Below are 16,640 nucleotides of genomic sequence, written 5' to 3' on the forward strand. Positions count from 1 at the left end.
GGAATATCGTCTGATTGGCCAGGTAAATCACGTGTTGAGCGCCATTTTGTTTGCTACTATAAGTACTTTTATGTACATATTTATTACATATAAGTCACTAGTAAATCACCAAGAAATTCACAATTTCATTGGTCTAGTAAATTTAGGCAAGAGAGTGACATGACGTATCTACGTGTACTTCATTGCATGACAGTTAGTTTGTGAAAGCCGTGTATTCTTGCAAGTAATATCGCTCATATTATTTTTGCCGTTTAACTTGTAGACAGGAGAGGTTGCTATTAAAAATGGTACGTATTTACTTAATTATCGGTACGCTATATTTTACATTTTACATTATTTTTTTATCCAATTTTATTACAAAAAAAGAAGATGCATGGTTATGTCAAAATCATGACTTTTGCGAATGTGTATAAATACAATAAGCAATAATTTATAAAAATGAAGAATAATATTGTTGTTATATTAGTTTCCTTAAAATTGAAAAACAAAAATATATGTGCATCTTAATGCTATTTTTTAATGCTATTCGTCCTCATAAGTTACTTAATATCGAAAGAGTAGATATTGGAGTGAAAATTGCTCCTATAAAAGCAAAAAGTAAATACCGTGCTTTTTAGTTCCGCAACCAGTATGACAGTGACGTGACAGTATGGAGTCCGCAAGGACGTCTGCATCAAGTAGAATACGCCATGGAAGCAGTGAAGCTAGGATCAGCTACTGTAGGTCTCAAAAATAAAACACACGCCGTTCTTATTGCGCTCAAGAGAGCGTCATCGGAGTTGTCGGCCCATCAAAAGAAGATCATACCAATAGACAAGCACATGGGAATCAGTATCTCAGGTTTAACTGCGGATGCAAGAATATTGAGGTACATTATTTACTTATTGATTCCTTTTATTTTATATAAAGAATAAAAAAGCAACTATTGCATTTATAATATTAGCCTAAAGTTTTCTTTATCCATTGTTATTTTGTAAAGCGAATTATTATTCATAGCCGTTACATGCGGACCGAATGCCTGAACTACAAGTATGCTCACGATGACACGTTACCCGTGAGCCGCTTGATCTCATCTCTGGGAAACAAAATGCAGACATGCACGCAGAGATACGATAGACGCCCGTACGGCGTCGGTTTACTCGTGGCAGGATATGATGTGAGAATTTATCCTACATTATACTAACGATCACACAATAATTATATGGTGGACTATGGTCCTCTACTGATAATTATTACAGGATCAAGGGCCACATATATATCAGACGTGTCCCTCGGCAAATTATTTCGATTGTAAAGCGATGGCTATAGGATCTCGGTCTCAGAGCGCACGGACATATCTGGAGAAACATTTGAATGAATTTTTATCATCTGATCTAAACGACCTGGTGAAGCATGGCCTCAGAGCACTACGTGACACCTTACCCAATGAAGTCGATCTGTCAGTAAAGGTAAATTCGGTGTAATCGCGCATTAATTCCTTTGACATATTGCATTATTTATAATAATGATAAAATTTTTAGAATGAGCAATTTTAACTTTATTAGTGTTGAATTTTATATCTTTATTAAAGAAAGAAATATTGGATCAGAAAATGCATTGAATATATATAAATTATTAAATAAACAAATATATAACTTACAAATATGTTTTTCAGAATGTATCAATCGCAGTAGTAGGGAAGGATCACGATTTCACCATTCTCGATGAAACCGAAACGGCGACTTACTTGACTCAAATCGAGGGCGATGATAAACGCGGAAGGCCTTCGGAGCCGGCCGTGCAGGACGACAGCAGGCCTCCACAGGATCCTCCTGCCGACGAAGGTCCGCAGGATCCTCAAGTCGCCATTGCCATGGAGACAGATTAAATAGTATAACGTAAACTTTATTGCATACAAATTACGTATAAAACTGCATTAAAGCTGCATTTCATTATTAAAATATGTCAGTTTTCTAACAACGGCAAATAAAACCACGCAACATTTATAGTCGGATAAGAAGGAGTATTTGAATTTATAGTCTGCCTATTTATCATCTCTCGCAAGCAACTTGCGATACAAAACTTCTTCACAAATCCAGTTTTTCAAATTATTACGCACATGCGTATAATAATTTCCCATTGCAATTAATTGTAATTCTATTATATTCCATTCGACTAAACTCTAGTTATTTACACAATATCTTTGGTTCGCGTTTCAAGAGACGACTGGTCGTCGATCCGCTGACTCTTCTTCCGTTGCTTTAATATATTTGTCAAGAAATATTCGCCAGCTTTGTACGATGATCGCACTAACGGACCGCTAGCAGTGTACAGGAAACCTAATTCATTTCCCAGGTTTTCCCACGCTTTAAATTTCTCAGGCGTTACGTATTCGATGACTTTCAAGTGTCTCTTGGTGGGCTGCATGTACTGTCCCAATGTCAGAGCGTCCACACCAACGTCCCTCAAGTCCCGCATAGTCTGCTCGACTTCCTCGTCGGTCTCACCCAGGCCTAACATTATCGACGATTTCGTGATTAACTTCGGATTGAGCTTCTTAGCTGCTTTCAACACTGCCAGTGATTGCCTGTATAATAAAACCGTAAAAGATTAGTTAAAAGCATATGAAGTCATTTTAACAAATATATACAAAATTATAATATACCTGTACTGAGCACGTCTATCTCGAACGAAGGGAGTTAGTCTCTCCACAGTTTCGATATTATGTGCGTACACGTCCAGATTGGAATTTACGATCGTGGCAACGCAGTCCTCGTTCCCCCTAAAATCTGGTACTAGACACTCCACCAGAATATTACTCCTACGGTGAGTGATCAAGCATATTTAATAACAATAAAGATTGTGAGCTAAATTTATTGTTAGAAAATGAAAGACAAAGCACTCTTCAAATGTGGATAAGATACCTCTTTTTGAGTTCCTTAACAGTGGATGCGATGTGACTAGCCCCACCATCTTTCAGATCTAAGATAATCGCGATGCATTTGGTGAATTATAATAGCACAGCGTAATTGCATACTTCATAAAAATGATTACTAACCATCGCGATCCACTGATGTTAGAACAACATAGTCCAAGCCCCAGTCTGTTATTGCGCTAGCAGTGTTAACTGGCTCTTCTGCGTCCAACGGCGGTGGTACACGTGCAGTCTTAACAGAACAGAAACGACAGCCGCGTGTGCACGTATCTCCCATTAGCTAGAAAAGCGGTAATTTATTTTTTTATATTCTTTATAGAATTTAATCTTTTTTATTAACATTACAAATATTATATATTTCTAATAATGATGAATTCTATAAATAATATAATACACAAATTAATCGAATCATTAAATTGGACGAACCATGATAGTAGCGGTTGCTGTGCCATGACTACCTCCGCCCCAACATTCCCCAATGTTTGGGCATCTGGCTTCCTCGCAGACTGTGCTTAGACGTAATTGTCTTAACTGAGCTTTTAAATTACTATAACTCTTGCCTATAGGTATCTCCGTTTTTAGCCATGGTGGTAACCTCAGTCGGCCCGACTCCCCTTTTTCCAATTTTAACTTTCCATCATATTTTTTATCTTTCAGAAAGTCTTCGAATCGTGGACCATTTGCTAGTTTTTCAGAAAATGTTTTATCATTCTCCGTTGAAGTCCGCAAGCACTGTAACGAAACATTTTTGTAAGCTCTGAGGGAGCTTTACAATGATACTATGCTGTCACAAATAACAAAATTTACAAAATTTACATTGATGGAGAAAGATTTGTTATTACATAAACATCTCTTAAATAAAAAACATTAACATTTACCGTAAAATGAAAACTGCAGCTAACAGGGTATCTGAGATTCTCGACGCTGGATATCCGTAACATATTTGTACCATGAAATTAGAAAAATATACTTTTAAATATAAAATTCAGGAACAGCTAGCTCATATTTTTAATCTCATTTCGTGGAATATCGCCTTTAGAAAAGCGGAGCAGCGCCAGCAGCGCCGCCGAGCGTTCAGGAACGGTACTATTCGACAGATTGAGTGAACTCTAGTTGCATCGCGCACTCCACGAAACATCGGCTAAAAAATAGGATGATGCGTTTTGATTACTTGCGGAAAACGTGAATAGGAGATGCAACGGAGCTCTTCAGTTCGTTCCACCTAATTCGCCGTGAGAGTGAATGCGCACGGGTCATAGGAAAGTTGATCTTTGCAGCATCAACTTTTGATAAAAAATCGTCGAAATTGTTCGTGTGTACGCAACGCCACGATTGCCACGCCGAACGACCCAGGAAGCGCTGTTGCAGCACGGCGTTGATTTATCCGGTAGAAATGTTGTAGCCGATAAATCAGTATCCGTCACGATACGATGGAGTTTATGTCGCTGCTAAAGTCTGTGCTAAGTGCTTGTCAGTGTCACTCTCGATTTACCGAGTCATAAAATGGTGAGTGTCCGTTACTAATATCTCTCTCTGGGAAAAGCAGATTCCGGAGAACAATCTTCTACGTGAAAATCGCAGATGCGTATCGAACGATCAGTCATTCGCGTGTCAACAGCCCTAAGTGGGTGATCCTGTCCGATGTGTGCGCTGTACTCTTTTGCCACCGTGACTGTCGCGCTTTTTTTACGGATAATAGTAACGTATTAAAAGATTATATATTACTTCGTGCGTCACTGGCATAAAAATCTAAATAAATGCATCGAGGAATTAATCTATTCCATCGGCTTAATAGCTTACTTGTTTGTACATGAATCTTTGTTATCTATAATCGTGATATATGTATTTCGATTTATGTTACTCAGACTGAGACGTTGCAATGAACATAATTCCTGTGTAATATTAGACTGATAATGATATTTTTCTTTCACAAAGTTAGATCTCTCTATGTTTTTGCTTTTTCATATTTATTTTCTATAAAATAGGTTATTTTATTATATTTTCTTTTATATTTATTTTTTGCGTTTTGTGGTTAACATAACAATTTAATTGATTTATTTAATTATCTTGTAATAACATTGGTATATAAATATCAAGTAATCTCTCTTCTGTAATACATAATTTTTGGAATCTGTGATTCTAGGGTGCAAACATATCACAATTAGAAAGAGATATTGGCTCTGATCAGTTTCCACCTAATGAACATTATTTTGGTTTAGTCAATGTAAGTGTAACAGTTTGCCTAAAGCAATTTAAAACGTTTACTCCTTAATGTTGCTTGATGTATAATGAAAAATGTTTTCTCGCAGTTTGGTAACACCTGTTATAGTAACTCAGTACTGCAAGCTTTATATTTTTGTCGACCATTTAGAGAGAAAGTCTTAGAATACAAAGCTAGAAACAAACGAACTAAAGAGACACTATTAACATGCCTAGCAGACTTATTTTATAGTATCGCAACTCAAAAGAAAAAAGTAGGTTCCATAGCACCAAAAAAGTTTATTGCCAGACTGAGGAAAGAGAAAGGTACGTTTTCGAAGATGGATTTGCGCATTTTGCAATTATTTCCTAAAAGCCGTTTCAATCTTTATTACGCCAAGTTAATCTTTTTCAGAGGAATTTGATAATTATATGCAACAGGATGCGCATGAGTTTTTGAACTTTCTAATAAATCACATAAATGAAATTATCCTGGGTAAGTACTCACTTGACTTTTCGACAGCGTTCGCATTTCATTGACGTTCACGATCTCGTATTTCAGCAGAGAGAACTCAAAGCAAGCCGGCCGGAGGAAAGTGTGGGGCAGGGGATGCTGTTGGCTCGCCACCGGAGCCCACATGGGTTCACGAGATATTCCAAGGAATACTGACCTCGGAAACACGCTGCCTTAACTGTGAGACTGTTTCTAGCAAAGACGAGGACTTTTTTGATCTACAAGTTGACGTAGACCAGAACACTTCGATCACGCACTGCCTCAGATGCTTCTCCAATACTGAAACCCTGTGTAGCGACAACAAATTTAAATGCGATCATTGCAGTAGTTATCAAGAAGCTCAGGTATTAATGACAGGCGGCAATTATGCATCACATTTTCAGCAAATCTCGTAAATCGTTGTTGATTGCAATGTTGTTGTGAATTACAGAAACGAATGAGAGTCAAGAAACTACCTATGATCCTGGCATTGCATCTAAAGAGATTTAAATACGTAGAACAGTATAATCGTCATATAAAAGTTTCTCACAGGGTAGTTTTCCCATTGGAACTCAGGCTTTTCAATACTGTGAGTACTTTTTTCCATGTTTTCGATACAAAATATGCTAAAACTTGATCTTAATAAATTATATAAATGCTGCACTACTAATATATATCGAATAGCATTTAAAAATATTTTATTTATTTGTAACCAGCAAATCTTTCTCTAGAAAAAATAAATATTTAGTGACAATGCATGCAATTGTTTGACTTGTAGAGTGATGATGCTGTAAACCCAGATCGTTTGTATGATTTGGTGGCAGTTGTGATACATTGTGGAAGTGGGCCTAATCGAGGGCATTACATTTCTATAGTTAAAAGTCATGGATTCTGGTTGCTCTTTGACGATGACATGGTCGATGTAAGTACGCTTACCTTAGTGCGCGGCTATATAATATGCGATATAAATATTACTAAAATTGTAAAAAAATATTGTAACATTCTCTCTTAGAATATTGTTTTTTTTTTATTTTCAGAAAATTGATGCATCAACTATAGAAGATTTTTATGGACTTACGTCAGATATTCAAAAGAGCTCTGAAACTGGTTATATTCTGTTCTATCAATCGCGAGATTGTAGTTAAAATTTAATATGAATAGCGATTGAAGTTGAATACTTCTACATGCTAATTTCATTTGAAGCAGTTTTTTAAAAAGTGCGCATGTAAATTTCTGAATGTTCTTATAGTATGTCAGGTTATTTATGAAAATAATAATAATGTTTGATCATGTTTTGTCTCTTAGAAATACGTGAAAAGAAGCATTGTAGTTTCATAATTTAATCTAAATCTCTTCAAAATTATATTTTATAAAATATTGTATAAAACTATTCGTTTTATAGAAACCACCGATTGTTTCATAATCATGAAAAATTTTGAAAGCAATTTATATGTAATGTTTATATTTATATTTATGTTTGAAAGCTAGTCTATCTCCGAAGAGGAGAGTGAACTCGGTTATTTACGTTATTACAATAATTTACGTGTCCATTGATATAGAGAGAAGAAACGTTGGAAGCACTATCAGATTCTATACAAATGTAAAGAAAATATGACTGAAAATAAAAATATTGTTATGAAAATGTGCATTCCCGTTGCATTGTATGTAATAATAATAATATATCTATATAGCTTGGAATAAAAACAAATCAATTAGCTCCTAATCAAAGTATCAATATTTTACATCTAGACGTATTTTACATTTTTAGCATACACTTGGAGTCGCGTAATGTTTTCACCTTGACATAAATTCCTTAGGAGGCGGTATTGTTCCTTGTGTATCAATATAAACAGTTTCATTTTCCGGAACGAACGATGTCGACCAAGATATAATTGCACGTCTTGGTTCGCCAAGTTTAGCAGCAAGCATCGAAGGCGTCGTATTCGAATCAGTTCCACGGGGGGGGTTCTTTGATGAATCGTTTATTCTTTTCTCTCGTCTACACTTTTTCGCAAAGATGAATCCATCAGTCCCTTAAATATAATGCTGATATTGTACAATATAATGCGCGGACTCTTACAGCGTACTGTTAAATCCTAATGCGTGAAAAAGGCTGATAGTTTTCTGAGAAAATATTATATTCAATAATATAATATAATATAATATTCAATTTTCATAGAAACTGTATTACTACAAACCTTTTTAAACGAAGCCATATTTTTAAAATAAATGTTTTACGAATATATATACTGGATAAATAATTTATACATTACAACATTATTTACTAAAAGCACTACTATCTGAGAAACACTCAAATCTAGCGCTCGCACAATTTTCCAAGATTATTTCCGAGAAGAATATTCCTTTTATCACGAACTCGGTTCCGTGATTTCAGCAACACTCCGATAGCAGGAGAAAACCTACTCACATTTATTGGATAATATCGTTTATTCCTAACCACTCGGTAGCGTTGCTAGCACTGGTTTGCCGTTCGATGAGGTTTTATTTAACTAATTTATCCTATTTTAAGTAATTTAAAATAGCATGAAGTATAAATGAAAAATTAATAAAAATATGAACTATAATTATGAAACGACGATGATCACGAGATAGTCTATGTAATCTCTATAAAATAAATTAATGTCTATATACAATGAGTCTATGTAGCTGCTTAATAGTATTTACGTAGATTAATAGTATTTACGTAGATACACAGAATAACATACACGTAAATATTAACACGTTAATTAACAGTGATCGCCGACCCTAGCTGCCGCATTAGCTTGTAACATTCCTGAAGACGTTTCCGGTCTCCTATGCGTTCAAGCGTTTTAGCAGCCTCCGCGAGCATACCAGCACGTTCTCCTGGCGAGGCTAACAATAATGTTGGTAAATGCCTGCACGCCAAGCACAATGCGACTGCGTGCTCCCTCTCGCTGTTATTCTGCTCCTGCGATCGGTCCTTCCCACATATGATGGAAGAACGTGAGTTCCTGTGATGCAGACTTCGATCCAGCAAAATCTGAGTTTTCACCGGCGTTGCTCCAGCCATGATACGCGCTGTGGCCTCGTATAAAAACACTCGCGCCAATACGGACTAAAACAAAAATATATATATATTTCAATATGTCCTATATAAACAGAAGCATGTAACAAAATTTTATCATTGTTTAAATGGATTTGTGTACTCACTGGAATATGTTGGCACAATTGTCTCAAGCACGCTAAATCGCGTTGGAACTCGGCGAGAGGCATGCTCGCCGCTGGTTTTTCTAGCTCCGCATCTGACTCTTGCCACAATGTCGTGCGTATCTCGAGGAGCCAGTCGCAGACCCACAACTGAGTGAGCTGAAAAATGAAATAATAAGAAAGATTAGAATATGGAACAATCGCGTGCACGCGCACGACTCACAGGTGGGCATAAAAACTATTGTACTATGTGGTGCTGCGACCTGCCACAGGAGTTGCACTGCAGAAGTACTGCATAGTTATATTTCATGCAATGCAACTACAATGCACACTTGTAACAGGTAAACAATAGCACGGGTTATGCTTGAAAAAAGTTTTGGTGCATTTAGTATACAAGTGTTCAACACTGAGCGACGAAACTTGAAATTCTTTGCCACCTTCGTAGCAAAAGATTCTTCAAGCGTAAAATTGCGCAAATTTATTCTAGCTTTAAATTTTTGGACTCTTAAAGTATCTGCATTTAATGATTTTGTTATTAAATTTAATGCTGTCAGGTTGATGTTGCATTTAACAAAGCTACGTTAACAAAATGATGATTAAAATTTAAATGATAATCAAAATGATTTTTTAAATGATAATTAAAATTTAATAAAAATGTTTTGATAACTTACCAAGACTTGCTGCGACGACTGTTCCTTGCAATTGTAATACACCATAGATTGTTCGAGCAGCAGTCCCGCTTGATCGATAAAACACATAGAAACTAGCTTTGTAGAATGTTTCGCTGCCTGCAGAACGTTGAATACAGCGTGCGGCAGTGGGCTGCTATTGTTGTCGCCGATTTGGAAGTTTCTCTCGTAAGGAAATTTACTCTCTACGATGTTCCATGCCTTCGAATCTTCCTCCCCTAGTCTCCAACTTGCAGCGGCGCAAATCACCGCTCCCCACCACAATCCAATCTCATCTTCGCAAACTGTAAAAAAATAAAAAAAGGAAAAAAAAAGTACGTTATATCATAAATTGCGTAATTTGTAAAAATGCTTCAAATAATTTATGATTTATTTACTTTACGGTTTCAAATAAATTCTTATATTTAAAATATATTTTTACACGTATATAGAAATATATTGTCAATATAAAAAGCTTTTCTTGTAACCTTAGGCAAATCCTTTTGCACTTACTCGCTACGCTGATTTTATCGGTACACGGGAAACAAGCATCCACTTCCGCCGAGGCCATGATCGTTCGTCCCAACTCGAGTACAGAAGACGCGTGACACTCTCCGACTGTACCAGTCAGCAAACGCAGACACTGCTTTATCAGGTGATCCCTGTACGCGCGAGCCGCATACGACAGAGGGTCCGCTCGGCTACTCTGCGACGTGAATTCACTGTTCACGAATTGCTTCTTGTACTGCCACTTCTGAGACGCCAAGAATCTCGCGCCTTCGTCGGTCATGATCCACTTCAATTTCGGAGGAACGGTGCAGGATGACAACAGGGCGCGTGCCTTGCCCAAGTAATACTTGTGTATGTACGGGAAGAGGGACTGTTTCAGGCACAACGCGGTGTTCACGTATATCTCCGCCAGAAGCGGCTTCGGCATGTTCTCACCAGCGACCTCCGCGTAATTGACCGCGCAGAGCGCGAGATACAGGATCGAGTCCTTCGTGCCCTCGGATAAACGCAGGCAGAGCATATGCTGGTAGACGATGGCTATCTCGACCGCCGACATCTCCGCCTGCTGCCGCTCCGACTTTTCCGACAGCCACTTGCTGACTTGCATGATCCACCTTCCCACCCATAACTTGTGGAGGACCTGCCTCACTATTTGCCACGTGGTAGCAAGACAGACCTCCGTTCGCGACAGCGGAAAGGATCGGCCGAAGTACTGCAGGCACTGATGCAGATCCCGGTACGCCTGATTGTACTCGTGCTTCGACATGTTGAACTCGGCTTGGCGTCTCCAGCGACGTAACTCGAGGAAAGCCTTGCTGTCAGTTGGCAAAACGGGGTCGCCGTACAGCAACAGTCTACAGAGGCCACTGGTCAGAAGTATCAGGTTGGTAAACCAAAGAATCACATTGCTCCACGACTGCTTGTCCGATTCAGATTGATCTGTAATGAAAATATTAGCAGTGATGTAAATTTAGCAAAATTATAAACAATAAATTGGAGTTGGAAGGTTTTCTAATTATTATTTTGCGTACCTTGATAATTGAGGATCGTCCGTCCGTCCAGTTTCGTGTTCAGGTAATCAGAATTGAATTTGCCAATGTTGTTCACAAGGATGCCGAGAGGATTGAACGCCAAGAATAATAACATGAGTCCACACAACGTTAACCGAGTGTGATCTCTCATGCTTCCGCTGGACGAAGTGGGTATGGAATGCAGATTGTGCAACGCGTCCGAATCGTCTTTCACCGATGACGGAGAAGGTGGTGAGAGCGGTGCGGGCGCGGGTGACAAGGATGGCTCACTCGAGTCTGAGCGCGGAGGCGTCAGTTCTCCGCACACTAACAAATCGTGAAGATTTTGCCGTTGGGCAGCCATTTTCAGCGCCATGACCTCGGCCTTTAGCTTCGCATTGGTATTTTGTAAGTACCTATATAGTTGCACGAAGAAGGATTAGAGACTTTTCATGGAATTATTTGCATTCATTTATAATGGAATATTGTCCTCGTTCACGATACTCTTGATTTATCACGAGTGCGTGTACGTGAGAAAATTTGCAATTTGATTCTCACCTGATGTAGTCGATGGTTTTTCGTAAAATTGCCGACTTGTTCAATTTCGCGTCAACTCCGACTATAATGTTCTTCAACTCGATGATTTTATCATTAATCGATGTCCTATAACGCCGCTCGATGGCATTGTGGGCACTGCGCTTTACTTCTCTCACTCTCGGTACACCTACGTGTGTGCCAGTGTTCAGACGATTAATTTGTACTTTATCAGTGTCCAGGACTACAGGAATCCCTTGAATCACATAAAATTATAGAAAATATTGATGCATTTTGTATCATAGAACTAATATTTGTGTCTTTTTTCATGCTTGGTACAATGATGAAAATATAATTATTCATACTTATGCAGATAACGTACATTTTTGAAAATGTTTATTTAAATTATTTTGTTTACCAGTGGTTAACACTGCTCCATTAGCAGTGTTCACGAGAGTATGTATCTGATGCGGCACGGGAGTTGACGTAATGGCCTGTGCGCCCTTCGAATATACGAGGGACTCCGACTTTATTAATTTGGCTGGGAGAAGCAGTTGCCTCTGTTGAGGAACTGGAGCTAAAGTCACGACGTTCGGCGACTGGACATTAAAGTTCACATTTTGCGTTGGTATGGCATACTGCGAACTAAACACGGTAGGTGCTGTCGAAGCAACCGATATTCTCTGCGGTCTGTTTTGCAGTACCGGTGCGACGTTCTCTTGTTGCATGTAAGTAATAGGTTGATTATTATTCGTTACTGTTTGTCGTGCCACCATAACATTTGCACTTTGCCGCTCAATAGGTGGATCTTTGAAGTCCTTGAAATCCTTGAAATCCTTAAAGTCGTCGGTGTTACTAAGATTCAAGAAGTCAAACGTACTTCCATCCACTGGCATGGGCTCTTCCAACTCGGACAGTAAAGCTTCATCGCTGAAGAGATTCTCATTGTTCAGTAGTTCGCTCTCGCAATTTGTAAGAAGATCTAGAATGTAATAAATTAATAAATAATTATCGGAGCTTGATAAGACGTAGTAAAATATTCATAAGTTATCTTTCATCATTTTAGATAAATATTTTACTACGTGTATTTACTTCTATTAAGTATTCTACTTCTCACAATTTGTGAGATCTAGAAAATAATATATTAATAATTATTGAAACTTAATAACATGTAGTAAAATATTTATAAGTTATCTTTTATCATTTTAGATATTAAATATTAATATGCAGATTGTTAACATTGTTTACATACGTAGTTGTATGAAAAAGACCGCACATTAAATATATACAGCATTATTTGTGACACAATAATATGAAAAGCTATAATAATTATGCTTTAATATTCTTAAATAAATAATTCTATATATCACAATATTTTTACGAAACATGGCAAAAATGATTGTTCAATAATGTATACAATTCTATCTAATGACTGTATCCCTCTTGCAGATGTAAGCAGCAGTATATAAAAAATAGATAAAAGAAGGCTAAAATATTCAATAATACAAACGAGATAGCGGTAATAAGCTCAGCAGTAAAGTAACATTCATGAAGCTTTCCAAAATATGTGAAGAGTTCGTCGAAAAAACACTGTGCAGAACCTACCATCGATACCAGTGACTTCGTTCAAATTGAAGCTGTCATTTGATTGAAAATTCGAAAAATCATTCTCTTGAGCAGGTACCCATCCTCCTGGGTCTGCCATTGCGCTGTTGCTGTCCTTAAATACTTAATCACATCAAATAAATGCGAATTGTCAATCACAGGTAGCTCGCGCGATGTAACACTGATATGTCAAACGCAATAACTAAAGAATTACAAACGATCATACGATTCCCGTGTGGCCAATCCGAATGCCGCTGCAGATCGGATGATATTTCGTCATTGCGCGTGTTACTAAACTCACTGAGGTGAGGTTGCACGAAAAAGGAAGAAAAGAAACAAATGCGTCAGATATGAATTTAGCAGACGTGCAACGATAAATATGGAAAATGTATATGCGCAAACAAATTAATTATTCAATAATTATTCTGAATTTGAAACTATATAATCAAGATGATAAAAACAAATATGAAACTACTCAGACGATAGAGAGACGGAGAGAGAGAGAGAGAGAGAGAGAGAGAGAGAGAGATGTTAATGCGCCTCATTGACCATGTGATGCAATTAAATCAATGTTGTAATTAAATCGTTTTACCCATATCAAGTATTTCATCTGCAAACGGAAGTCGACGGTTGGCAGCGTAAAACAGAATGAAAAAGCGGAATTGCTCTTAACCTCTGTTCGACTAATCAAAACGTTGCCCGCTACATTTTGATTGGTCGAATCTCAATTACCAAACCGCACGTAATCTCAATTTCCAATGCGTAGTCTGACACGTGCTTTAAGCCTGATCTACAAAGTGCTCTTTGCCTCGTTTTTTTGAATCTTTTCTGTAAACTTTTTCTTAAATTAATAATTTGATACTAAATTTAACTAAAAATATACAGTAAATTTAATGATATATCTTATGAAACGATAAATCTTTTCGTGTATTTTTATAACACATTAAATTTTATTTTGTAAAATATATAGTACAGATACTTTATATTTATAATAATTTTATAAATATAAATAACAAGTTTTACTTCTCTTTGGACAACGCCGCAAATTTATTGTTTGCGAGTGGTATATCACTTTCTTCGCTTAACGATTCTATCGAATTACTGCTAGCTGTATCATCTGAGAGTCTCTTTTGTTTTTGACCTTCAGTTTCTTCACCATCCGAGGACGTATATTTAACTGACGTATCGGAATCGTTCTCTTGCCGGTCCTTAGCTTGAATCCATCTTACTGTATCAATATCTGCATGCTCCTCCCATTTTGCTGAAAAAACAATATTTATTCCAAACGTTTTACATCTCTCAAACGCAACTTTATGGAAAAACAAATATAATAAAAATAAATAAAATAATACTTTTGTCAACGGTCCACTTTGGTGGATACGTGTACAGGGGAAGTTTTCCTTCGAGAGTCATTCGTAGTAACGAATTTGCCGCTCTGTACGTGTCCAATCTTGCTGCTCGAGCCGTCTTGAAATCCTTTTTAATAGCCCAACCCTCGCAGATGTCCATTGCGCTCCATGTATCGTCATTCTCCGGATGTGGAATCCTCAGCAACTTCGGCAGATTTATTCTTTCGGCCATGAACCTTATGGTTGTGTACGGTTCTCTGACTTGGGCGATCGGAAACGAACCCATCAACGTCTGCAGCTGCTTTGGTACGGTTGAGGGAAAGACCAAGCCCGGGCAATCGCACAGGCACACGGTTCTCGTGAGGTAAATTGTCTGGAAGTACTTGGTGTGACCAGGCGTGCGAGACACGCTCACGACCTTCTTACCTTAAAAAGAAAAAACGTAACCTATAAAATTACCTATAAAACACAAGAGATCAGGTCATCGGATTCCCTTCAATTAAAACAAATGTTCTTACCCATCAGCGCGTTCATCAAGGATGACTTTCCGACATTTGGGGTTCCGACACACCCGATAGTCAGAACACCGTTCCTGTATTTCTCATGTTCGACGTACGCAGTATCCTCCTTTTCTATCGTTACGTTATCCTTGTGATCTACGTCCTCTAGATCGCACTCCGAGTGCATCTCTTCCATAATTTTGCTACACCAAGAGCTCAAGTCGACCTTGTCCTTCACAATGTCTTTGCACACCTCCAGCAGCTTCTGCGCTCCTTCCGCGGCCATTTTCACCTTTCCTCTTCGACGTCTCTGCTGCAGACCCTGCTTCTCATCACTGGTGTTGCCACGGAGATTGTAAGTAGGGTACGACGTGAACATTAAGACACGCAACTTTGGATACTGTTTGCAGAAGTAATGCTTCCAAGCGAGTACCAAGGCTGGAGGCACTAGGTCGATCTTGTTTAATACTAGAATCATGTCCTTCTGCAATTCCGTGGTCACGTAATTGTACAGGTACGGGGGAAATGTCATAACGGGATATCGAATGTCGACAATGATCAATACGATATCCGACATCTCCAGCACTCTCCACAGCTGCCGCCAAGTTTCCAGATTCAATTCGAAGTAACTTAGACTATCTAACTCCTCCATCTTTCCTAGGTATTCCTGTATGTAAAGAATTATTAAATTAGTAACTGATAAACAAAAAATATTAACTTTTATTAAATTAATTAAAAAATATTAACTCAATGTAGATCAGTGAGTTTTCTTAAACACAAAGTTATAACTACGCACCGTGAAATATCTCTGTTCCTTCATTTCTAATTGCTGTTTCGTCATACCAAAGTCCCATGGAGGTCGTTTCGGCATGTCCATTCCACTTGGATAATACTTGTCGGATACCTCCTGATCTTTCAGGCTGATAAATTCAATACTTTGAAAAGCTCGCTCCTTACGCTTCTGCAATTCCTCTTTAGATTCTTGAAAGAACTGCAGTGCAAATCTGTTGCTCGAGGATCTGCTATTACTTGGTTGTTCGTTTATCTTCTGCGTCAGTTTCTCACGACTTATATGTTTTGCATTATTCGAATTAATGGAAGGGTCATCCTGGTCGTCGACATCCTGATTTGCTGATATAAAAATACATTTTGTTTTTTGTATAATAGGACATGATTAATTTGTCGATTAAAATATGATTTATCAACAGGATAAAATATGAGATAAAATATATTTGAATGATCAAAATAGAGTATAAGAACATAAACAAATGCAAATATTTTTACAATTTTAACGGATATTTTAGAAGTGACACGTGAACTTACACGATATCGTATTTTATTACAAATTTCTTAAATGTCACTAATCCTTTTATTAATAAATTTTATTAATAAATGATTATTATTACGTGATTCCTTACCAAGCAAAGTTCGTTGTCGTTGTTTTTTAGCCTGTATTTGCATCTTCTTGGCCTTCCCACTGAATGGGATTTTTCGTCTTCCTTGGGGCATGATTTTGAGATTGTACGTATTCTGTGTCGCTATTTTACATTAGCATAAATGTTAAACACTCATCAAGCAGAAATTTATAAACCACTTTGCAAATAGAAGAATAAATTTAAAATTTTTAATTAGGTGCTTTCAGCTCAACAAATCATGTAGCACCGAACAC

General features: G+C 37.6%; 5 protein-coding genes across 8 annotated transcripts; 2 read left to right on the plus strand and 3 right to left on the minus strand.

The window, feature by feature from the left end:
- The first annotated feature begins 172 nt into the window (after window positions 1-172).
- LOC105283274 (proteasome subunit alpha type-1) lies at window positions 173-1,991 on the plus strand. Its single transcript, XM_011345901.1, has 5 exons — window positions 173-287; window positions 618-868; window positions 997-1,156; window positions 1,239-1,448; window positions 1,655-1,991. The coding sequence occupies exons 1-5, from the start codon at window positions 285-287 to the stop codon at window positions 1,865-1,867; spliced, it is 837 nt and encodes a 278-aa protein (XP_011344203.1). The 5' UTR covers window positions 173-284; the 3' UTR covers window positions 1,868-1,991.
- On the minus strand, window positions 1,869-4,217 carry LOC105283275 (lipoyl synthase, mitochondrial). The gene is made up of 7 exons (XM_011345902.3): window positions 4,086-4,217; window positions 3,793-3,838; window positions 3,341-3,646; window positions 3,038-3,194; window positions 2,904-2,961; window positions 2,645-2,800; window positions 1,869-2,566 (listed from the first exon to the last, which is right to left on the minus strand). Exons 1-7 carry the CDS (start codon window positions 4,169-4,171, stop codon window positions 2,170-2,172), a joined length of 1,206 nt encoding a protein of 401 aa, XP_011344204.2. The 5' UTR covers window positions 4,172-4,217; the 3' UTR covers window positions 1,869-2,169.
- LOC105283269 (ubiquitin carboxyl-terminal hydrolase 46) lies at window positions 4,209-7,248 on the plus strand. Of its 4 annotated transcripts, none has more exons than XM_011345891.3 (8): window positions 4,209-4,420; window positions 5,058-5,138; window positions 5,224-5,440; window positions 5,529-5,609; window positions 5,676-5,971; window positions 6,058-6,195; window positions 6,385-6,528; window positions 6,644-6,751. In XM_011345891.3, exons 1-8 carry the CDS (start codon window positions 4,418-4,420, stop codon window positions 6,749-6,751), a joined length of 1,068 nt encoding a protein of 355 aa, XP_011344193.1. In that variant the 5' UTR covers window positions 4,209-4,417. The 4 variants fall into 4 exon arrangements, with proteins under 4 accessions (XP_011344193.1, XP_011344190.1, XP_011344192.1 ...); XM_011345888.3 differs by lacking the exon at window positions 4,209-4,420 and adding an exon at window positions 4,427-4,612 and having other exon boundaries at window positions 6,644-7,248; XM_011345890.3 differs by lacking the exon at window positions 4,209-4,420 and adding an exon at window positions 4,427-4,612 and having other exon boundaries at window positions 5,679-5,971.
- Window positions 7,249-7,572: 324 nt separating this feature from the next.
- On the minus strand, window positions 7,573-13,222 carry LOC105283268 (sterol regulatory element-binding protein 2). The gene is made up of 8 exons (XM_011345887.3): window positions 13,123-13,222; window positions 11,936-12,499; window positions 11,542-11,773; window positions 11,005-11,399; window positions 9,977-10,912; window positions 9,467-9,768; window positions 8,799-8,954; window positions 7,573-8,703 (listed from the first exon to the last, which is right to left on the minus strand). The coding sequence occupies exons 1-8, from the start codon at window positions 13,220-13,222 to the stop codon at window positions 8,350-8,352; spliced, it is 3,039 nt and encodes a 1,012-aa protein (XP_011344189.2). The 3' UTR covers window positions 7,573-8,349.
- An 839-nt stretch (window positions 13,223-14,061) lies between these two features.
- Window positions 14,062-16,632, minus strand: LOC105283267 (guanine nucleotide-binding protein-like 1). Its single transcript, XM_011345886.3, has 5 exons — window positions 16,390-16,632; window positions 15,768-16,102; window positions 14,990-15,638; window positions 14,475-14,897; window positions 14,062-14,383 (listed from the first exon to the last, which is right to left on the minus strand). The coding sequence occupies exons 1-5, from the start codon at window positions 16,478-16,480 to the stop codon at window positions 14,142-14,144; spliced, it is 1,740 nt and encodes a 579-aa protein (XP_011344188.2). The 5' UTR covers window positions 16,481-16,632; the 3' UTR covers window positions 14,062-14,141.
- Window positions 16,633-16,640: the final 8 nt, after the last annotated feature.

The sequence above is a fragment of the Ooceraea biroi genome, chromosome 14 (assembly GCF_003672135.1).
Source record: "Ooceraea biroi isolate clonal line C1 chromosome 14, Obir_v5.4, whole genome shotgun sequence".
Lineage (NCBI taxonomy): Eukaryota > Metazoa > Arthropoda > Insecta > Hymenoptera > Formicidae > Ooceraea > Ooceraea biroi.